Source organism: Chaetodon trifascialis, chromosome 1 (assembly GCF_039877785.1).
Source record: "Chaetodon trifascialis isolate fChaTrf1 chromosome 1, fChaTrf1.hap1, whole genome shotgun sequence".
In the NCBI taxonomy this organism is placed as follows: domain Eukaryota; kingdom Metazoa; phylum Chordata; class Actinopteri; order Chaetodontiformes; family Chaetodontidae; genus Chaetodon; species Chaetodon trifascialis.
In genome coordinates, this window is record NC_092056.1 from 13,054,998 (window position 1) to 13,077,829 (window position 22,832).

At 41.5% G+C, this 22,832-nt stretch overlaps 4 protein-coding genes across 7 annotated transcripts in view; 2 read left to right on the top strand and 2 right to left on the bottom strand.

The window, feature by feature from the left end:
• Positions 1-2,687, top strand: part of syt7b (synaptotagmin VIIb) — a 92,751-nt gene extending 90,064 nt beyond the window's left edge. For all 3 annotated transcript variants that reach the window (XM_070977064.1, XM_070977143.1, XM_070977225.1), the window contains 2 exons: positions 57-256; positions 1,596-2,687. In XM_070977064.1, coding sequence (XP_070833165.1) covers positions 57-256; positions 1,596-1,700 — 305 coding nt within the window. In that variant the 3' untranslated portion in view covers positions 1,701-2,687. The remainder of the gene's footprint in view (positions 1-56; positions 257-1,595) is intronic.
• Positions 2,688-8,564: 5,877 nt separating this feature from the next.
• On the bottom strand, positions 8,565-13,321 carry sdhaf2 (succinate dehydrogenase complex assembly factor 2). The gene is made up of 4 exons (XM_070963036.1): positions 13,155-13,321; positions 11,898-12,121; positions 11,271-11,380; positions 8,565-10,094 (listed from the first exon to the last, which is right to left on the bottom strand). Exons 1-4 carry the CDS (start codon positions 13,176-13,178, stop codon positions 9,964-9,966), a joined length of 489 nt encoding a protein of 162 aa, XP_070819137.1. The 5' UTR covers positions 13,179-13,321; the 3' UTR covers positions 8,565-9,963.
• Positions 13,322-13,542: 221 nt separating this feature from the next.
• Positions 13,543-20,532, top strand: LOC139331517 (cleavage and polyadenylation specificity factor subunit 7-like). 2 transcript variants are annotated; one of them, XM_070963017.1, is made up of 9 exons: positions 13,543-14,020; positions 14,548-14,751; positions 16,413-16,516; positions 16,649-16,794; positions 16,878-17,220; positions 17,520-17,623; positions 18,436-18,580; positions 18,852-19,087; positions 20,208-20,532. In XM_070963017.1, the coding sequence occupies exons 1-8, from the start codon at positions 13,946-13,948 to the stop codon at positions 19,081-19,083; spliced, it is 1,353 nt and encodes a 450-aa protein (XP_070819118.1). In that variant the 5' UTR covers positions 13,543-13,945; the 3' UTR covers positions 19,084-19,087; positions 20,208-20,532. The 2 variants fall into 2 exon arrangements, with proteins under 2 accessions (XP_070819118.1, XP_070819126.1); XM_070963025.1 differs by having other exon boundaries at positions 18,855-19,087.
• Positions 20,533-20,821: 289 nt separating this feature from the next.
• Positions 20,822-22,444, bottom strand: polr2l (RNA polymerase II, I and III subunit L). The gene is made up of 3 exons (XM_070963048.1): positions 22,336-22,444; positions 21,642-21,746; positions 20,822-21,117 (listed from the first exon to the last, which is right to left on the bottom strand). Exons 2-3 carry the CDS (start codon positions 21,734-21,736, stop codon positions 21,009-21,011), a joined length of 204 nt encoding a protein of 67 aa, XP_070819149.1. The 5' UTR covers positions 21,737-21,746; positions 22,336-22,444; the 3' UTR covers positions 20,822-21,008.
• Between the last annotated feature and the right edge of the window lie 388 nt (positions 22,445-22,832).

A 22,832-nucleotide genomic window follows, 5' to 3' on the forward strand; every position in this document is an offset into this window, starting at 1 on the left:
AACAGGAATGAGATACTGTAAACAACATGTAAACTGGGACATTTTCCTATCCTCAGACCCCTATGTAAAAGTGTGGTTGATGCACAAGGACAAGCGTGTGGAGAAGAAGAAGACGGTGGTAATGAAGCGCTGCCTGAACCCTGTTTTCAACGAGTCCTTCCCCTTTGACGTGCCTGCCCACGTGCTGAGGGAGACCACCATAATTATCACCGTCATGGACAAGGACAGGCTCAGTCGCAATGATGTCATTGGAAAGGTATCTCCTTCGCTCTTCTTCGGCTTCCTCCTTCTTATTCTTCTTCTGACTGTGTGACAGACCATCAGCAGCTGATCACTGAGCCAGTCTCTACTGACCCCTGCTGGAACACGCACATCAATCTTCTGCATTGCAAATGAACACATATGCACCAATGGAAAGAATTCCAAATGTTCTGAGTGTTGCTGTTATTTAGACTTACACCAGTGACCAATAAGCAATGGCATGCAGGCAAATACAGGTGCACACTCTGATACATACAGTCACATTTAAACACAAATAAATATCCAGTTATTATTGATTTATTATAGGAAATGAAATTCCTCCACATACATTTAACTGTGAGCCCTCCTACAGACAAAGTCCCATTTTTGCACGTTCAGTCGACCTTCTGTGCACTGACTAAAAGAGTCGAGGCTATGCTAGCTCAACAGTTTAGAATTGGATTAATTGGAATTAATTTATTGGAAGTGTACCAATTTAACTCTGTCTCTGCTCGAGCTGTAATTGTTGCCAAATGGATTTGTTCTTTTGAGGAAACTTCCTAAGAAATTATTAGGAATTTACAGACCCGTGAAATAAAGCATTACCTTAGCTTCTGCTGTTCCATTATTTAATCCACATCAGTTTTATCCCATTACTGATTCATTTATCAGTACTCAACTCAACGCTAACCACAGCAGCCCCAGTTCCTTGTGCAGATATATGCTCGAGAATAGAGCGCTCACACAATTCATAAATTTATCATTTCTGCTGGAATGCTGCTGGAAAGACTCCAAAGCTCAAATCAAATCCATGTTCCCTCTGACACTGTAAGAATAATCTTTGTACTGTGCACGGCATGGATGAGCTATTACGCACTCGGTCATTCATGGACATCGACTGTAATCGCAGGTGCTACATCCTAACCATATATATTATCTGCCTACACACAGCAGGCACAATATGATTCTCATATACCACATGCATAAATAACTTGAAACTAGGACAATGAAAAGGTGTACAGCATATCACAGATCAGGAGTTTCTTTCTATGTGAGAATCACCTAAAGACTCAGTGTTTGATCTTCATTAGCGTCAGCATTAACCTTTCTCAGAGTATTTCAGCTGGTGAGATCTCTTCCTCTAACGGCTCTTTTTCTGCCCTGGATTTGAGTTAAATTCTGATTAGAGTGGCAGGCTTAGTGGTGAAAGCAGGGCTAGACTTAAGACTTACAGTAAGTTTTTTTTTATTTTTCACTCAACACCCCACTACTCTTTTTTTGGCAGGGATCTTTACAAATACCATCAGTCTCTATGTGACATTACATGTGTTACACTGACTCTGTCTTTCTCACAGATTTATCTTTCATGGAAGAGCGGCCCCGCAGAGGTAAAACACTGGAAAGACATGATGGGTCGTCCTCGCACTGCCGTGTCCCAGTGGCATGCTCTCAAGGCCTGAGGAACCCAGCGACCAACCTGCCTACAGTGTTTTTCCCCTCAGAATTCAGCATCAGCCGCTCAGCCCTGCCCTCAGCACACATCCCCTTCCTCCTAACTGCAGCCTTGTCTGGGCTGCAGATAATGTGTGTCATCTCTTTGTTCTCAGGCCTCTTTGATATCCTCTGCCCTCAGTCCTCGTGACAGGATCCTTAAATTTCACCCTTGTCAAGTCCGGATTCCCACCAGACCCCTTCTCATCCCTTTGTCTGAACTTAAAAATGTGTTTGATGTCTTTACTCGATTCCTCTTTCTGCCCTCTTTCTTTAAGATTATTTGTTTTTTTTTCCTTAGTCTTTCCTCCCCCAAGTCAAACATTCCCAGTGTTTAACATCAGAGCAGTACCTCTTGCCACCCATGAATACAAACTACCAACCAAAAATGGGTCAAACTGATATTCCAACCATCCTCTGTGGTGGCAAGATGGGCTGCGCTCAAGTGGGCATCTGAGTGTGAATGGTGATGACCTGTGCAAACCATTTAGCACCCTACACCTGGTGTTGCAGTGAGGAATCACGCAGCTCCTCGCCTCTTTGTTCAAGTCCTCCTCCGTTACTGTCACTATTCCTCCATACCCTTAAAATGCCTGAAAAATCAGGAAAACCGACACAGGCAATGGAAGAGTGATGGGCTGCATTTAAAATGGAGTTAGACTGGAATTGGACTCTGCCACTCAACTCATGTTTGATCTTTTTTCACTTTTCACTCTTTCTCTGGCACCACTGTAATAATTCTCCCTTGGCTGGAACCCTTCGTTGTCTGTGCGTGCTGTGGGTGATGTGCTGTAACCCTAAATGAAGTTCTCTACCAAAAAAAAAAAAAAGAAAATTAAAAAAAGGATATGAACATGAACATTTAACGCTGGTCCGATAGGGCGAGTCTCAAAAAAATTTTAAAAAGTTCTTATTTTCTTGGCAAAGAAATCCTGATGGACAAAAAAAAGAGTAAAGTGATTAATGTTGTGTTTTATTTTTTGATTTTCAAAAGAACTTAGAGAATCAACCTGTTCTTCCAGACACAGAAAACAAGCAAAAAGCCAGCTTCCGTAAGTGTGGGTTAATGGGTGTGCGTGCATGTGTGAGTGTGTGCATGTGTGTGTGTGTGTGTGTGTGTGTGTGGGAGTATATTTTGGACTTGCACAGCTAATTTAAAGATATTGTTCGAAACAGCATTGTCCTTGATAATGATGGTGAAAATAAGGTATTGATGGAATTTCTGGTGTTGAAGTTAGCTGAAGGCGTGGGGAGGTCACTAAGGCTAAAAGGTCAAACCGCCCGAATCACATGGTATCGTATTTTCTACACCCTTGCACCCATCAAGCCAGCAGATAGTTTCAGATATTTATGTTGTGGGTTTGATCTCCTGAAATCACTGCTGCCACTTCAAATGCAAAGGAGATAAATAGGATTTTATTGTGGTGCTCGTTGCATTTGAAATGACTTCTGAGAAAAACAGCTACTTGTCTTTCCAGAAACAATGCTCCAGCTAATCAGACAGTGCACTCAGTGAATGGTTTTCAATGGGAACAGAAGAAATCGGTGAAAACAGCTGAAGAGAACATCTGTCTTAAACAACATCAATTACTTGAGCGCTACAAACAAAACTCCATTTGCCTTCACTACATTTCAGTGATGGAGAGACCTCTGTGGTGCCGCAGACACTAAAATGGAAACTTTCTGCAGGCTTGATACAATTAGAGGTAAGCGGGTAAAACACTGTTTATGTTTTCATGACAAAAAAAATTCATAACTCAAGGTCCCCTTACTAGCTTTTTCCTGCTGTTGCCTTTTCAACCATGTCTCAGTTTTCCTCAACAAGTGGAGTTTGCTCAATTCAACGCAAGAACACATGGTGGTAAGTGTAGGAACCCATTGGTTATTATCTGGTAACGACTTAGCCAGCAACAGCCAATTTTTCAGGGCGTCCGGTGCAGCAAGCGGGTATCCTGACAACAGGTGACAGATATGCAGGCCAAGACTTGCCAATCATTGAGACGTTTTCTAATGAAAATTTGGCTGATCTCTATCAACAGATGTTTGCTTTTGAATCCATATGAACAACCCACTAAAAAGCAAAATCGCCATCACATGATAGCCAATGGGAGACTGCATTTTGGCCAATGTGTTCCACCGCTTTTGTTCTCCACATGGACTGATTACCTACATGCAACCAAAGCCTGCAAAAAAGGTGAACAGTCACCACTACTCAGACTACAAACAGACTACAAACTGAAACCGGAATGCTTGCCTCCAGATTCTGCAGATATCTGTTTATACATATGTTTATATTACATGGTCATAAACCTGCAAACAGTAGAATTGCACCAGTATGCACCAAGCCCAAGACATCAATGATGGAGCCAAAATTTACACCCTTCCCTGAGGAAGACCACATGAAAATCATTAAACGACCACAAAACACCACCCCACTATTGAACAGTGCGCAGTTTTTCCACCATGGGATGATTCAACCGAGGAAACTGATGAGATGCAGTCAAAAGGAAAATGATAGGAAGTGGACCTCAAGTTTAGTTTTTTCCGTCTAAATACATTCGATATTGTTGTGATTTGGGTGAACCGACAATTTAGGAATGCAGGCAGTAAATGGCTTAGGGTTACAGATGGCAATATGTTAACAAATCAATTAATCAATCAAAATACACTATTCCTGTCACCAATGTTACTGCGTGTCTATCGCCTGCATTAGTCTGTGCATTAATCCTGGAGCAGGCATTAGAGAACATTACAAACCTTTCCTTTTCTTTCATTTTTACAGAGAACGACGAGTCCAAGTGTGATATTAGGCCGATAAATTATGTTATTTTGGGGATTTTGAACTAGGTATAAGCCAGTCTTCCAGTTGTTTGCTTCGCTGCCTGAACATGACCTCCCCCATGTCCCTGATAGACATGTGCTGATTGGACCAATGGAAACAAATGAGAGTAATAATATCTGGGGGGAAAAAAAAGTCTTTCTACATTCCACTGTTTGTTTTTGTCTACTGGATGTGTGTATGTGTGTGTTTGCACTGTGGGGAACTTTAGGTTGTGTGATTGTATTTGCTGTGAGTCCCTCTGTGTGTGTATATATATCTGCACTGAGTTCTATTTTGCCAGTTTAATACAGAACAACATTGTTTACCGTTTTTATTCAGTATGATCCAGATGTACAAAGGAACTCTGTTTTTTTTAAAAGTTGTCACTTCTGGAACAATCACTGCACTTGTTGACGACAATGCTGGAACAAACCTCTCTTCATAGCAGGGTTATTTTCCCCATGTGTGGTTCTAAAGGATGCTTGGATTGGGAGGAGGCAACTCTGTTATACATGAGCTGAGAGTGAAGGTCAAAGGGAAAACGTCACAACAAGCTTTACAGCAACCCCAGATAAAACCTGTTTTCCTCGATCATCACAGCAGATTTTTAGTTCAGACAGAAGCAGCTACCAACATTTTGTCCTATCTGTCCTTCTTATCTGGTCCGATCTGATTCAGCAAGACCAAAAAAAAAAAAAAAAAAAAAAGAAGGGTGGCACCATGACGTCACAGCTGACGTTCCCTCAAAACACCCCCATCGTGCACACATGCTTTCTGGCACAAAGTGTTCTGTGTGTGCCTTATAAACCCTGCCACGCCTTGCTCTTCACCATATGCGCTCCCACTCTGAGTGAGGGAGGAGGGAGGAAAAAAAAGGTGAGACGGGAGATAATCATCACCTCTTTGCATCACTGTTAGCTAAGTCTCAGGTCAGAGCAGAGCATCGGAGCATCCCAAAATAACCAGGGACACAGTCATCTGTCTGTCCTGATGGCCCGGTGTGTTCAAATAAGGCATTATTTTGTGTGCTGCTGACAAAGCATTACATTCCAAAGGCTTAGTGAAAGTCACTTAAATCAATGCAAGTCAACTATGGGTTAAGTAACAGTCAGGGTTTGGTATATTTTACTTTCAAGAAATCGAGCCGGATTTGTGTGTCTGCACGCTTCACTTGCCAAATACCATAAACTGGTAGATTTTACTGGACAAGCTCGCATTTCTGATTTAGGGCATTCTCTCGAGGGACTGCTTGAGGCAAAGAGAGGTTAACCAGCAACATTTTAATTTATATACTGTACAAATGATTGTGATGCGTCCTGTATGAAAAAAAGAAAAAAAATCATCAGTATTTGCTGGGGTTGTTGATATCTGTCTGTCCTTGGTATCACTCAGCCCCCTCTTTCACTCCCTATTCTCTTTGTAGTTACACATCCGTGGGGTGCACAATGTTAAATATCAACCATTTATTTTTTTGAAACCTGTACAGTGTATATAAAAATATAAATGTGTATATAAAACAAAGATACTTCTGGTATTGTTCTGAATTTTTTACAAGCTTGTTTTTATTATTTCTTCTACAGTAATAATTGTACTACAACAAAAAGATCTAAATGAACAAAGTACTCCATTTCTTAACTAAAAGTACCATACATGAATATAAAAGTTCTCCAGTGCATTTAAAGTACATAAGTATTATCTGCAAAATGTACTGAAATTATCAAAAGAAGAAGGTGGTCATTCTGCAAAACACTGGGCCTGAGTATATTTTTTACATTATCACATACAAGCTTGAGGTGGAGCTAGTTTAACTACTTTTTTCCGGTTATATAGTTTGGTCCAGTGGTGCCCGGGGGGTCAGCCCCTCCTAAAGGGCACAAAATACACCTGAGGAGTTTTGAGATGATTAACCAGGTTGGAAAGAAGATGAATCAAATTTCTGTCGCACAAATTTGTGTTAGTTTTTTGACAGTTATTTAAATTAAACATCTGCTAATTTTAAAGATTAAAAAGCAACTACTTACACATTGTCAGGTATTTCAGACAGTCTGCTAACAAATATAACCAAGGGCTCTGAAAGAGATGCGACTTTTTTAAGGGCAAAATCCTAACCTGAAAGATAGCAAGTAACTGCAGCTGTCAAATATATCTAGTGAAGTAAAAAATACAATATTTCCCTCTGAAATGTAGAGGAGTAGAAGAATGAAGTGGCATAAAATGAAAATACTTGTGTAAAGTAAAACTGTACTTAAATAAGTGTACTTACTTTGTTGTAGTGTGTTACATTGCACCACTGCATGAAGGATTGACGTGTCCCAACTTACACCCCAAAATCACGAGAATCTGAATGTAAACTTGGAGACTTTAAGTGCAGTTTTTATCTAAGAAACAAATTTCACAGAGGCTTGTTGCTAACTCAGTTCTGTCTGATGTGGGGTGTTGATACCATCAACTTCTTTTGTAGAAGTTTAATTGCAAATACATGGACCAACTGATAAAGCCACAATTATTACAGAAACTGCTGGAAATACTTTTGTTCTCTATTTCCCCCTCTGTTCCAACTCATGCAGAAATAGGGCCGAGATTTTAAGGGTAATTAACATGGATCTTTAGAGTCGGTGCTGATCTCTAGAATTAAGGAAATTGCCTGCTCTGCCTCCCACACGCAACGTTTCACTGCATCTTCAACACAAGATAACATCTCTGAGAAAAGCTGTGTGTGTTATGTAATGCTGAGAAAGTGTGTTTCATTTACCAACTTATCTAACTTCCTCAAAGTTAAACCTGACAGTGTATCTGTTACCAGTGAGAGCAGTTTCCCTTTGCGCTCCCCTGCTCACGACTCTCCGGCAGACATGGGAAGACATGATGAAGGCTGGGGATGCTGGTGGTGGTGGAAAGAGGAAACAAGAGAACATGAGATTGAAATTCCAGGGGAGCAGAGGGTGACGGCAAGGCTGAGGATAAAACAGAGAGCTGTCACGACACAGGAAGCAGCAGCGGAGGATGACAGGAGTGCTGGGCTACAGATAGGCGCAGTGGGTGTGCGTGGGCAACTGATGAATACACACTCTAAACAAGCCTCAGAGCAATGAAGCTGTGAATTTTGCTCCCCCTGCACGTGGGATCCACAGGTGGTGTTTTTTTTTTCCCTTCAAGGCAGGGAATTGTGACAGCGAGGAAGGCTCACATTCAACGACTGTCAGATAAATTGTAGTGTGCAGCGCAGGGCGTTTACACAGGCACAGCTAGGTGATGATTGATGAAAGCTTCTGAGAGTCCTGCTTTGTTTCATGCATTAAAGTGAGAAGTGATGGAAGAGTTTAGATCATTAAGTTACTCGAAAGTGTCCCAAGATAACAATTTAAAATGACTTAAATAAAAATAAAAATGCAGAAGTATTAGCGGCAAAACATACTTAAATTATCTTGTTTTGCAAGAAAAATGGCCCCTGTGAGGGATACGTATTACTATATGTTACAGTGCATTGTTTTCAGATTGTTGAAATGGATGCATCAATGCATAAGCAGCATTTCACTGCTGTAGTAGCTTGAGGTGCAGCTAGTTTGAACTACATCATATAAATAAATGTATTTTAGCTCAGTGGTTCAAGGCGTCAGGCCCCTCTGTTGGGTGAGAGGTCCTGAGATGATTCATGGGATGGGATGTTCTGCTCCTTGTTTGCATTCATGTTTTGGACTTTTCCCTAATCTTTGCTCTTTGATAATTTGACCTCTAGCAATTAGTAAATATATCTGTATATCTAAAAGTAAAAAAAGACAATATTTTCTTCTGAAATGCATTGGACTGGATGTAGAAGTACAACCATATTAAAACTGTACTTGCATAGCACTAAAGTAAATGTATTTAGTTACTTCCCACCACTGATAAAGATATATGGTGAGACAGATGGCAGAAGAGCAAAGAACACACACACAGAGGGGAACCCTTCTGACATCACCTTGGTCTATTTTAGGACAAGCTGAGGACAGAAGAATTGAAGGCTGGGATTCTTACGTGTCACAATTGCCTTTTATTTATTCTTTGGTGAGAAAGGAAGAAAACGAAAATACACACCCAACACAACCCTGCCTGTTAGGTTGTCTGGTTTGTGTAACGCCTAGACAGTGGATCATGTCTACATTACGATTCTATGGGCGTACGCAAGCAGGTCCGTCATCTGTTTTGAGATTCTGTGCACATCTCCTGGCCAGAGGGCATTTCCCTCCTGCTCTCAGTACAAGGTTCCACTGAACCGACATGACACACAACCAGGCAAGATATTTTGCCCATAGTCAACGCGCACTAATCCAGTGGTGGAGGAGAGAATTATGACCTTATTTGCATGGCTTTCAGCAAAAATATATGGGGTTTAATTAGAAACTCGGCTTGACAGAACATTTTACTGATGCTTTCTCTCATTAAAGTTGTGTAAAAAACACACCGTCTATTCTGTGTCTGAGATCCCTTTCATGCCTAGATGCAGTAATGTAGAGAGGGAAAGGAGACTTTTTGTATTTTTCTGGCAGCTTGCATCCCAGTTTTCATCATCTTTAACTCATAAACGCTGTCAGCAACTGTGGCAGCCATGGACTGAGATTTTCACAACCTATCCTGCATGAAAAATAAGGTATGTGAGATATATGTGGCTGACAGGTGACCCATATGCCAGAGACACTAAGATCAGCAGGTGCTTCAGTTTGACAGCCACTGATAATAAGATGACTTGCTTCCACCTGGTGTCCATAAGCTCATACTGCAGACAGGTCAATCTCATCATCTCAAACAGTGTTCATAGTATCAATCACGGTGTGTGATTTAACCTTTTGGCAAATGAAAACTGGAATGAAAAAACTGACTTAAGCAGCAAAGAACAGAAAAAAAAAAATCAACTTTTATTAAGTAAGCCATAATGTCTGCAATAGGCACAGTGAAATGACTGAACAGAATCAAATGATGACACTTCAACAAAGTGCACAGAGTGAATGAGTGTGTTGGTGTTTAATTGTACAGAAACAGATCATCACCCTGTATTCATTCATCAGAGTTGGCTTGTTCGGTATGCACATATTGAGTAGTTTTAATTTACAGTCTTGATCCACAAATTTACAATATAATCAAGTAAAACATTGAGAACACGTTCCTAACTTCCCTCAGCATCCACGACTCTTCCTCACCCTATAATGACTGACTGGAGGAAACAGTGGAGCGAGGCTTTCATGGTGAGAATATTTCACGGACTGGTGCAGATAGTTAAGCGTTCCAAATGTTTTGCTCTGCACATTATTTTGTACACTCTGCTGTGTTTGACTGGCAAAACACAGCTAACTTCTTCTGGTGGGTTATGACACTGATATTCCACCCAGTGCCCCACCTAAAATGAGTCTCTGAGAGGGCCTCAAGGGCCCCAGACCTCATTGACTTTCCTTGTCCAGGTACTCTAAGTTGGGTGCATCTAACCTCTGTTCGTGGTTTCGATTCTTTGTGAACTCCTTCAGCATATCCATGACCTCCCCTTGGTACACATCAGGGGTGGGCTGAGCTTCTGTAAGCAAAAAGAAAACACACGTAATTATTTTCAGATTCCAACTTCAGCTCTTTAAAATCTTAAAATTGGGAGGGGAAAGCAAAGCGAGATTTCCGATTCTTTATTTTATTTGAGAAGATTAATGAGGAGACAGATGGCTGAAGAGCATTAAGCACACAGAGGGGAGCCTTTCTGACATCACCTTGGTCTATTTTAGGACAAGCGGAAAACATGAAACTGAAAAGCTGACGTAGACTGACCCAACATGATGTTTTGCTCCTGACGAAAATGCACATCAGCGTTTGTTTCATTCTGCAGAAATGGGAAAAGGCAACTGTCCTTGTCTTCAAGGACGAGACACCTCTAACAGTGTAGGACTCATTAAAGGCTTCTAAGTGAGACATTATGTGTGTGACCTTCTTTGTTTATCAACTTCAAAATGGAAACCATCTCCATGAATAACTTAGTAACAGCACAGTAATTATTTGTTTCAATGAAGTCAGTCTGCCTGCAGCAGCTTTTTCCACAGTGTTGCTGCCAGTTGGACGTGTTGACGCTGTTTTCACACTGATTCTGTTTCTCAGCTGTTGTGCACAACAAAACAGAAATATAAGTGAATTGAATTTAAAGGAAATCAGAAGAATACAATGTTAAGTCATACTGGGGCAGTGTACGAGCTCCCAGGGTGAAGTTCAAGCCAGAAGAAATGGTTAAAAAAGAAAACAAAAGTGAAGTTCATTTGTAAGCAGAGCTGGAATTTCATTATTTCAGCATCAGCAGCCGTGAACGACTTCCAGTTTAAAAAAAAAAAAGGAGGCAAAACAGGGCCTTTTATAATTAACACACCCACTGGAGTTTTCCACATTCTGTTGTGTTACAGACTATATTTAAAATTCAAAAGTCTGATTCATTTGTTGCTGTTAACACAAAACAGCAAATCAAAGCAAATGCTTATTTGCAAATTGTAGAAACATGAATATTGCAAAGCTGAAATGTGTCTGTGTCATTAAATATTCAAACATTTTGCAGTGAGAACCTCAAGTTTGCCCAAATCTCTTCAGTGTCTGACATGTCTCTTCACTGCTGGCCAGCTCATTTACTTATGATTTGCTTCAATGCATGATGTCTACTTTACTTCAGGAGAGTGTACAAGAAAAAATTCACATCAGAGCAGAGAAAGAGCTATTCCCTCACCTGTTGCCCAGTAGTAGATGTCCCAGTCATTGCTTGGTTCATTAATCAGCCTGTCGTACTGCTGCAGCTGGTTCTCACTCATTGTGTTCAGGTATCTCTTTGCGAAAAGGCTGAAAGAGAAGCAAAGAATTCATTCGAGTCTGAGATTCTTTTCTCAGACATTCATAGTTACTGGTGGACATTGGTAGTACTGGTTACTGAGTGGCTGGTGAATGGACTGCACTGCGCTCACTTCTTCTCTGGGCTCCTTCATGTTACATGACTGCCTCCCTGTGGTTTTAGCAATCGTCAATGTCCCATTATTCTGCATTTATTTAATTTGTCCGTTGGCTCCCAAAAAAGTAAACAGCCATCTCCTGCCCTTCCCACTACCTCCATACTCTAAAATACTTTTTACACTGACCTCTAATAATCCTAATCTCTGCAGTTGTGGAACCATTTAGACTTCCTACCTGATACAAGCACATTTTACCATTCATGCCTCAAGATTACTGGGTCTGATTCTCAATTTGCTTACTGTTGAATGTGCTGAACCACTGCTCTTCAGTGTGTGAGTGAGGTAAAAGAAAAAACACCAACATGGCTGGATGACAGACAGATAAGATACAAACAGTTCAGTTTAACAACCTGAGCAAAATGCAGTTCTCCAGCATGCCCCTCTTGCGACTCTCATACAGCAGGCGGCGCTTCTTGATCTCAATGGGCTCATTGGGCTTCTCCTCCCAAGGGGGCAAAGGGATCTCAATCAGGTCACCCCTGGTGTCATCTGGTGCATCTCCACGGTAACCACGAGATGATACCAGCCCTGTGGCGGCTGGTCTCCACGCCGCCTGGCACACTCCTGTCACCAGCTGACAGGCAACAAACAGGTTTGAACAAACACGAGTACTGTATCATCCATTACAGGTGATGAGTCAAACTGTTTACTGTGCAGTCTGTTCAAAACCTGCTAAAACATGCAGTGCTAACCCTTCATCGTCTCTGCATCTGTTTGTCTCAGTTGCATTTTAAAACCCTGCTTTCATTTGGTGTAAGATTGTCAGACCTTTACCTAAAAGCATTGATGCTTATTCAGACATGAGATCAACATTTAAATTTACCTTCACTTTTACGTAATGAGGTGCATGTCTGAATGGCGTTTTACGTAGGCACTTTTAAGTCTCCAATATTACAACATTAATCAACATGGGTTAAGGGTTTTAAGGACTGTGTTTTACTGTCTAATTGTCTGTAAGTATTATTTTTCTTTACTTTAATATTTACTGTGACATGACGGTCTTCGTACTGTCTGAGAATACAAAATGTGAGTCACACTGAGAGCAATTTAGGCTCATTTCTGTCTTTGTATTCATTTATATTTCTATCTATAGAGGAATCCATTCAGATATTTTGGTATAATTATGCCATCAGAGCCCTGCTACTTTAAAGTACTTTAAAAGGGGGGGGGGGGGGGGGGGGGGGGTTCTGCCATGAATATATTGACTGACTGTGCAAAAGCACAGTGAAATGAGGAAATATTGAGAAAAGAAACTTAAGCTTACCATGCATAAGCATCGCATTTACATCTTCCTTTTTTAATGCAGCTCACAGTTGTTTCCATTATTAATACACCGTGGAGGTGAGTTACATAACATCACAAGCTGGGGTACCAAATGTTTACTCCTGGGTTGTGCTACAATTCTCCAACAGGACAAGCTGCTAAAAATCTTAATGCTAAATGAATTGACTCTGGTTATTTGCAACATTAATACGAAGCTGTTTCCTCACGTTAATACTTTACACTTTAAATTAGATTTAAATCGTTCGAAGGTTCTCGAAGAGCTCGAACGTTCCGACGGTTGAAGCCTTAAAGTTTAACCAATAAACGTTTACGAGATAACTCACTCTTTTCGCCGCAGACGACAGCATTTTAACCCTCCTTCTTGAGACGTTGGGGGACTTCTGGATGAACTGCTTCTCCGCCGTGGAAATGTTACTGATGCCTGAATGTCAGACACATAACAGCAAAATTACACAAGCAGGTTTCACGTAACAGGAGCACACGGACAACTAACGAGGAGGGACCGGACACAGCACATGTGACGCCATACTGATAAGGAAACAGCAATGTTTAGTTAAAGGAGAACATAATTGGCGTTAGCGTGGTCTAGTAATTGGTTATTACTGCATTGGCGTATTTTCAGTGATTTAATATAATCATCTTAATGCTTTTCCTTCACGTTATAATTCGCAAGTCTTGAGCTTAGGAACTGAGTGTTGTTTGTTGTTGTTCAACGGTAAAATATCCCTGATGCACTAACGTTCATCTACTGAGGGATGAGCTACATTAGCTTTAGCAGATCAAAGAGCGAGCCCGTTGTGCACTCATCCATGAAAGACCCTTCATGTGTTTCGAACGTGTTTATTAAAACATCCTTTCTCGTCTCCGCGTGTCGTGTTGTCGGGTTTTCATCACAGTTTTAAGTAACTTTGCAACGAATCTGTTTTTTGCGGTCTTGAACGGAACGTTGGCTAACATCAGATACCATTAGAAACGAGGTATAACGACAACAAACATTTTTGAATATGGACAGAGCACCCGCTGTCGCTATGCACTAATAATCTGCAGCGTGTCCGTACTGCACTGAAAACAAGCAAAACTAGCCCCATCAACTGAATCATCTTCGGCCTGCGGAATGGCTGCTGCAGGATCGAGTACCTCCAAGATGGATCTCATAGATGTTTATAGTGATCTGGATCAAAACGACGAGGTGAGTCCCACGTTTAGCTACATAGCTTTGATCGCAGCAAGCGCATCAGATGGAGCAGCACACCGGTGTAGATGTTGTCACAGATGCTCAGAGTTTTACGTCTTTTTCTTTCAGTCAAAGTAAAACGGCTAACAGTTTTCTCCCTCAGACAGCGAAAGCCTCAGGCATCACTGAAGTTGTTGCTGTCATGTGTTCCCGTGTGTAGAATTGTTTTAGCCTTTGAATCATTTGAGTTACATCCATTGAAAGTGCATTCATCCAGTTGTGTTGTTCTGATTTTTTTCTGGCCACATCCGGTATCCCCCAGAGCAGAAAACGCAATGAGTGAAGTAGGATATCAATATTAAGCATTTACTTTATATCACAAGAAAACTGCTGTAGTATTGGGCATTTCCATTAAAAATTCCCCCCTGCTGCTGCTGCAGGTGGTAGATTTCTATGTCTTCTGTCTTTGTTCACTGATACTCTGCACATTGAAAAGCACAGGGTGACAGCAAACAAGTTGACTTTTTTTCTATCCCACATAGGATTTGGAAAAAATTGCTGAAGCAAATGAGCTTTATGATGCTGTTCTGACCGGCTCAGTCGATCAGGACAAGAAGGTTACAACAAATGTGGCGCCTCCCAAGGAGACGGCGGCTAAGGGGAAGTCTAAAACAGCAAGAGTGAAAAGTCAAAAAGGAGGAAACTCAAAGAGGAGACTGTCTTTATATGTTGGAAATTTCCCCTGGGTGAGTAGCATCCTCTCTGTGTTAATATGGATTACATTTTTATACTGTATTGTCCAATCCCATTTCTGTTGAACACAGTTTACTTGAAAATCTGTGTTAGTGGGCACTCCTCCTTTGCCGAGATAATCCATCCCACGTGCCTCACAGGTGTGGCATGTCAAGATGCTGATTGGACAGCATGAATATTTCACAGGTGTGCCTTAGGCTGGCCGCAATAAAAGGCCACTGAAATGTGCAGTTTTGCTTTATTTGGGGGGTCTGGGGGGGTCAGAAAACCAGTCAGTATCTGGTGTGACAACCATTTGTCTCACGCAGTGCAACACATCTCCTTCGCATAGAGTGATCAGGTTGTTGATTGTGGCCTGTTGTCAATGGCTGTGCGAAGTTGCTGGATATTGGCAGGAACTGGAACACGCTGTTGTATACGCCGATCCAGAGCATCCCAAACATGCTCAATGGGTGACATGTCCGGTGAGTATGCTCGCCATGCAAGAACTGAGATGTTTTCAGCTTCCAGGAATGGAAGGAACATACGGCTGCCCATACCATAACCCCACCGCCACCATGGGCCACTCGATCCACAATGTTGACATCAGCAAACCGCTCACCCACACGACGCCACACACGCTGTCTGCCATCTGCCCTGAACAGTGAAAACTGGGATTCATCTGTGAAGAGAACACCTCTCCAACGTGCCAGACACCATCGAATGTGAGCATTTGCCCACTCAAGTTGGTTACGACGATGAACCGTTGAGCTTCCCTGAGACGGTTTCTGTCAGTTTGTGCAGAAATTCTTTGGTTATGCAAACCGATTGTTGCAGCAGCTGTCCGGGTGGCTGGTCTCAGACGATCTTGGAGGTGAACATGCTGGATGTGGAGGTCCTGTGCTGGTGTGGTTACACGTGTCTGCGGTTGTGAGGCTGGTCGAATGTACTGCCAAATGCCTGAAACGCCTTTGGAGATGGCTTATGGTCGAGAAATGAACATTCAATTCACGGGCAACAGCTCTGGTGGACATTCCTGCAGTCAGCATGCTAATTGCACGCTCCCTCAAAACTTGCGACATCTGTGACATCGTGCCGTGTGATAAAACTGAACATTTCAGAGTGGCCTTTTATTGTGGCCAGCCTAAGGCACACCTGTGCAATATTCATGCCATCTAATCAGCATCTTGATATGCCACACCTGTGAGGTGGGATGATTATCTCGGCAAAAGTTCCGGACATTGTGGAATCACATACACCGGTGTGGCGGTATATTAAAAATTCATATCATAATGAAAATATACACCGTTATTCGGTGTGAAACGGTGTACCGCCCAGCCCTACCAGATACCTCAGTAAACGTGGTTACATAAGTTAAGTATTTCCTCAGCTGAGTCTCTGTTAAAACAACCCGTTTCAGATGCCACGTCACAAACTAACACTTGGCCCCAAGTGAAATTAAGAGAAACCTAATGTTTTTAATGACGGTCAAGGCTCTGAACCATATCCTACAACAACAATCTCTTGTCATTTACAAAAGTTTTATTCATTCGAACGTTTCTGTCAATCAGCTCAATGTCTGTTCTTTGGCGGTCTTGTTTATCAATATCACAACTAACTGTCTGCCTACCTGTCATTTTCTCATCTCTTCATCCGAAACCTGTTTTATCTCCAGTGGACATCTGATAAGGACCTCATGTACATGGCTCAAACGCTGGGCGTGAAGGACATCACAGACATTAAATTTGCTGAGAACAGAGTTAATGGCCAGTCAAGAGGGTAAGTGGTTGCAGATCTAGTGTGCTTAAAATATAAAGACATCTTGGAATCCTGTGTTTTGATTTCTGAAAGATCTTGGATGACTTCTTGCTGGTAGCCATGCATGTATTGTTTTTCTCCTCTGTAATACAGCTATGCAGAAGTGGTGGTATCCTCAGAAGAGTCATTAAAAATATTGTTGGAAAAAATACCCAAATGTCAAGTCAGTGGGGAAAGGATAGACTGTCGCTTTGCCACTCTCCAGAACCTCGCCATGTTTGAGGACACAGCAAATAAACGTAAGAGCACTGCAATCTTAATTATTATTTTACATTATATTGCAAAATATCAGTGTGGCTGAAAAATATTGTGTTCTCTGTAGGTATACCCCTGCGCATGAATTCCAAAGATCCTAAGGATTCAGATTCTTCAGAAAAGATTCCCTCATTACTGTCACAGGAGCCCAGCCCTCCCCCAATACCTCCACTTTTCCCATCTAACCCCTGTATAAACAGGTTTCCCTCATTACCCAGCCCTTTCCTTGGTCAGGCACCTCTTCCCTTCCCACATATGCCTCCAAACATCCCTCAACCCCTGCCACCCCCTTTGTTCCCTCCTCTTCCATACCATGCGCCTAGTCAACCATCTTCCAGCCTGCATGTCAATCCGGCAGTCTTCACTTCATCGCAAGACGGGCACAGCAGCAAAGCGTTTAGCCAACAAAAGTAAGAGCGTACGCTGTTTCACATTCACAGCTAGTGCAAGCCATCAACAGAAATCTGTTTTTTTTCACAGTAAAATGTGAAAGTGGACCTTTAAAGCAGCAAAAGAACAGGATACAAAAGACTAGAACATACACCGATAATAGAGCACATAGGACATATTAAGGATAACACAACAAATCAAAACTCAGCCTCTTCGTCGTTACAGTTGTGAACAAAAGAGGTTTATGGTAACAGTTATGTTTAGCAGTAACTTGTGCTGGTTAAATAATCAGTGTGACAATAATCTGTGTATTTTTCAGGCATACGTGTCAAAGTACAGATGGAGACTTTGAGGAACTGATGAACAGAAATAGAGCTGTTGCCAGCAGCGCCATCACCAAGGCCGTGTCTGGAGCAACAGCTGGTAAGTACAGCTGATCAGATTCTGTGAAGTGGAAGAAGAGACACAGAACACAATAAGCCATGTGGATAAAGGACTGGCTCCTACATAAGACTGAGGGATATATGGAAAGAAATCACAGCAAAGAGCTGTTTGTCACCCCTCTTACAGTGGCGTTGAAAGTAAGTAAGTGGTACCCCTTCGCCACATGAAACTGCCTTTTTTGGAAAATCCCACATCAGAGCTCAGATGATGAGACCTCGACTGAGGTGGTATAGTAGCAGGTATGGTGCACAGCTTTTGCCAATGGAAAACCAAAAAAAGCAGTTTTAAGCAAGTTGAGTGCAGCTAAGCTGCAGCATGCAGTGGAAACAAGACATTTGGCACAGTTATTAATTCAGAGGTCTACGGATGGTTTAAGTCTTTTTATCTTGGTCGTTTTTTTTCTTGTGTTGCAGGGAATATAGACATTCGAAATGTTTTTGACTTACCAGACTCTCATTTTCTTCACAGCTGGATGTGTTTGTATAAGCAGAGTGATTGAACAAAACTAATAGCAAGCAACAATATTTAGTTTTAACAGAATGCGCCTGATGTAACGTTCGTGTAACTTTAAACGTGTAGTATAATCTAATCAGGGTGAAATAAATTGTCATTGGCTGGCAGGTTTGTGCTGGATCATCACAACCAACTGATTACATTGATTTCCGATTACTGTATGCAGGGAAAAATGTCATCACTTTTTTAAGCTTTTTTATTAACATTAGCCCAAAGAGCTGCTTAACTATTTAAAAGCAACTATCTCTAATATCTAATTTCTTCATTTCCTACTGCAGGAGACTTGCGGGTGGCCATGGAGACTCTATTAACTGCCATTGCCATCATTAAGCAGTCCAGAGTGTACGGAGATGAACGCTGCCAAGCCCTGGTCACTTCACTCAAAGACTGTCTCGTCTCTATCCAGGGCAACTACGGCTACAGGTTTGTGTAACTGAAACTCCAAGATGTGATGCATCTTGGGTCCTGTTTATACCTGCCATCAACATGCATTTTAGGTGGTCCAATCACAAGTGGAGAACTCGAAGTACATCAGTTCACACCCGGCATTGCTATGTGTGTCCACGTGCATCTTAAGTGACCACTTGTGATCAGATCACCCAAGATGTAAACAGGGCCTTGCTGTCCATACAGAAACTGAAGCTGAGGATGACTTTTCTTATCAGTCAGTATCACAAGTGCACACGTTTCTCAGCAGGAGCAGCAGTCGTTCTGGGGACGAAAGAGAAAAAAAGAGAAAGAAAGAGACCGGGACAGAGGGTCGTGACAGAGAGCGAGAGCGGGATCGAGAACGAGACAGAGAACATTCTTCTGGTTGGGAAGGTGCGTCTCGAAGACGCAGGGAACGCTCCTGGAGCGGGGAAAGGGACAAGGAACACTCGCGGGAACGGGAAAGGCACAGAGATCACCGAGACCGGTACCGCTGACTTGGTAAGCTTCCCCCTAATTTGCACACATAGTTTTTCATCCATCAGACCGTTTCATTATCAGCATCCTTGTTTGGATTCTTAGTACATCATGTTACTTTTCTGTGTTTTGAAGTACATTAAGACCACAACATAAGAGGCTGCCCAAAAACTAAATGAATGAAATGTAACAAGGAGTTTATTATCAGAGAGCCATACTGGTGTTTGTTAGTGATTCTCATACAACATCCTTTAGCCTGCTCGATTAGTGACCCCAATAATGCAGAATTATTGTTGTAAAATACAGCTGATATGTTTTTGAGTAACTCCATGCCTACAGATGTTGTATCTAAGCAAAGGTCCCCACATTCAACCCTCTTGACTTGCGGCCTTCAGTGTCATAGCTTTTTGCTTAAGGTGTCAAAAATGGCCTAATTTTTGTTTCTTAACGTTGCCAACAAAGGCTGCCTTAGTATATCGTATATTAAAAAGTGCTGTTCATCAGTCCAGAACCCAGAACTAACTCTTCATACTTCATGAGTAAATACTGAACTTGCCTTCTGTTGACTGTTTTATTGGGTCTTATCTCTCTATCTATTACTCCTGTCTCTCTTGCAAATTGGAGCTTGATTTCACTGAGAAAAGCTTCTACAAACATGACGCAAAACTTACTTCATATTGTATTTTACAAAGTCAGTAAGGTAGAGAATTGGTGTCAGCACAGAATCTATTAAATCACATGCAGATAGTTTTGTTTTAGACATGTGATTAATTTCAGTGAAACATCCTGTTTTTCTCCAGACAATATATTTATTTCTATGACTCAAGAGTGCAGATTGTTTGTTTTATGTGAAGGTTTTAAGTTGCGCTGGATAAACCATTAAAAGAATGTGCCATCTCAACACATCCAAACCCTTTTAACAGATTACAGTTCATGAAGGTCAGTAGTTATTTTTAGTACAAAGTTCATACTGTGCAATGAACTGTAAAGTCAGCAACCCATTACATCACCAGACTCTTTAATACATGATTATCATCAGTGCATTTTTGTCAGGTCTGGTCATACCTGCATAGCTATAAGGCAGACATTGTCCATGTCTGATTTGTGCAAATGTGGCTTTGAAAAGTATGCTTTCTTTCCCCAGACTGATGGAGTATTTCAGTGGGAGGCAGAGCAAAGACAGGGGTTTTTGTATCTGCACCAAGCTGTATAAAAATCTGGAGTGATCTAAGGTGAGAGTGAAGATGCATCTCCAGAAGTCTAAGGTTAAATTTTTTGTTCTCCAGTTGTCTGTACATACCAGGACTTTCACCTGCTTAAAGAAAAACGTGGTTGTAGTCTTGTTGCTGGAACATGAGATCCCAATGCTTGCATGCACAGGAACACCTCCGAATAACTTATGTAGTGTAATGTTTTCATCACTTTCTTTTGTATTAAATCTACAAATTAAAACATTCCCTTAAAGTATCATTCCAGCGTTTAATTTCTTCAGGCATTTGGGTCATATTACATCTGCTCATTAAGGATATTCTAATAATTGCCTGTATTTGTATTTTCACATCAGTAAGAAGTTGAAAATACAGTATTTGAACTTAAAGCAGTCAAAACAACTGTGACTCAAGAGGCAGAGCAGTCATCCACTTATCAGATGTGATTCAAACCTTGGCCGTCAACATGTCGAAGTATCAAATCGCCCCCTTGCTATGCATTGGTGTGTGTGAATGGGTGAAAGACTGAGGTAAATAAATACACAAGTAATAAAATGTAACAATATCATTTAACAGCTTTATTTAGAAAAAATACATTATTAAATCAGTACACAAGTTAATGAACCAAAACTCTTAACTGCACAGCATTTGTTGACACACATCAATATAATTACATGAGTCTGTCAGTGCCACTGCCCCACAAAGCCTATGCAGTTCTTTAAGGTGGCCAGTAACAATCACTTCTCCAGTGGAGCATAATTCAACAACTTCTCAATAAGATCCACGTGAGAGAGGAGCATCCTCCGACAGCAGTATCTCTTCAGGCCCAGGGCATCAAGAGCATCACTTAAGAGGCAGAGGGGAGTTAAGGTTAGTCCTAATGCATGACACACGGATCACCAAATGACTAAGTTAGGCAAAAGGGTATTATAACAGACAACTGTCAGGGTAGTAGCCTAAATAGCCTCAGGTAATTGCTATTATTCATTCCATCGTTGCATTCAAGTCTCAATGTGGACAACTCAAACTCTTGGAAGAGATGAACATACCCTGTGACAACTGAATAGGCTAAAAGGTTTTGCTGTAGACTCTAAATTGCCCCTAGGTGTGAGTGTGAATGTGACTGGTTGTGTGTATGTGCCCTGCGATCGGCTGGCGACCGGTCCAGGGTGTACCCCGCCTCTCGCCCGTTGACAGCCGGGATAGGCTCCCCCCGCGACCCCGAAAGGGATAAGCGGTATAGAAAATGGATAGATGGATGGTTTTGCTGTAATGCACTTCTACTTCACTGCTTCTATAAAAAACTTTTGGCACAGCCAAAACATCTGGACATGTGGCGCAATGACAAAGTAGCAGGTAATTTCTCTCACCCCTCGGTATACTCGGCTTGAAGTAGGCCGAGGTATGCCTCCCATTTGTTTCCCACAATCTTCCCACACGTAAAGCACCGGACAGGGATGATCATTGTAGAACACCTGGGGACAGAGCACATCACGCTGTTGACGCTCAAACTTGAGTGTAGAATGAAGGCTAACACTAGCATGGTAGACAGCTAGCTAGCATCAATTAAATGGTTAATGTTAGCGCTATCTTCACACAAGTTTTATTGTGGTTACTGCAGGGATTTGTTTAGACGTTCTGCGACAAACACTAATTGTACATATAGTGGTAATGAACACCATTCATCCTGTGAAATTGAGCTGTTAAGCTCCAAATGGTAATGCTATATGTGATAGCAAACAATGCTCATTGTTTTGCTAACATTGTAGCCACGCAACTTAAGCAAAAATGCAAAGAAGGTCTTTAGCTACAGCAGTTTCTGTACCCATATGTGTTAATTTTAATGATGTTTGTCCAGAATCTGTTGGTGGATTGATAAGCACCATTAGCTAAGTCTCATGGTGTAACTTAAAGCTAGCGCTTCGACTGTGGCCACGCGATCGGCACAACAGTCAACTGGTAGCTAACGTTAGCCCCTGGTAACGTGTTCCCACGAGTTGACATATCAGTTATTTGTCAGTCAGAATACAAAGTCTGAACTGATATTATGTTTTATTTACTCACCGTCGCCGATGTAGTTTACCTAAATCTTAGATGTAATGTTATTCTCAGTGAAACGAGCTGAGGGCAGCTTCCTCCGTTCTCTTCTACCGCTAACAACAGTAAGACTTCCTGGATCGAAACCTTCAGAATAAAAGCCTAATTTTGACAAACGTAAACTAATAATAAACTTCCAACAGTTTTCAAGATACACCCTCATTGATATAAATAGGAAGTACAAAATGTTTGAAACAGCTCTTACTATAAGGTAATATATTTGAACAGTAACACAGACCACAGCCTCCAATTTATCTATGAAGCTGACTCAACACCTCTCACAAGAACTGCTTACATTTACAAACATTATAATCTTCATGGAGTGCTGTTGTATAAACCTGCATTAATTTGAACAAGGTCTGTTTAATAAAATGGAAAATGAATGTAAATTTGGCACAAAAACAGTAAGCAAACCATTATTTGCCAAAAGCTGCCACACTGTTACTGTGTAGAATGACAAACTG

Bases quoted from the DNA above. Each gene is read 5' to 3' on its own strand.
- sdhaf2 (XM_070963036.1), bottom strand. From the start codon at position 13,178: ATGCTGTCGTCTGCGGCGAAAAGA. The intron at 12,122-13,154 runs GTGAGTTATCTC...GTTGCCTGTCAG, and splicing joins TGTCGTCTGCGGCGAAAAGA to CTGGTGACAGGAGTGTGCCA. The intron at 10,095-11,270 runs GTGAGGGAATAG...TTTTGCTTACAG, and splicing joins CATCTACTACTGGGCAACAG to AAGCTCAGCCCACCCCTGAT.
- polr2l (XM_070963048.1), bottom strand. From the start codon at position 21,736: ATGATCATCCCTGTCCGGTGCTTTACGTGTGGGAAGATTGTGGGAAAC. The intron at 21,118-21,641 runs GTGAGAGAAATT...CTGCCTCTTAAG, and splicing joins CAAGCCGAGTATACCGAGGG to TGATGCTCTTGATGCCCTGG.
- LOC139331517 (XM_070963017.1), top strand. From the start codon at position 13,946: ATGGCTGCTGCAGGATCGAGTACCTCCAAGATGGATCTCATAGATGTT. The intron at 17,221-17,519 runs GTAAGAGCGTAC...TGTATTTTTCAG, and splicing joins AAAGCGTTTAGCCAACAAAA to GCATACGTGTCAAAGTACAG. The intron at 17,624-18,435 runs GTAAGTACAGCT...TTCCTACTGCAG, and splicing joins CGTGTCTGGAGCAACAGCTG to GAGACTTGCGGGTGGCCATG.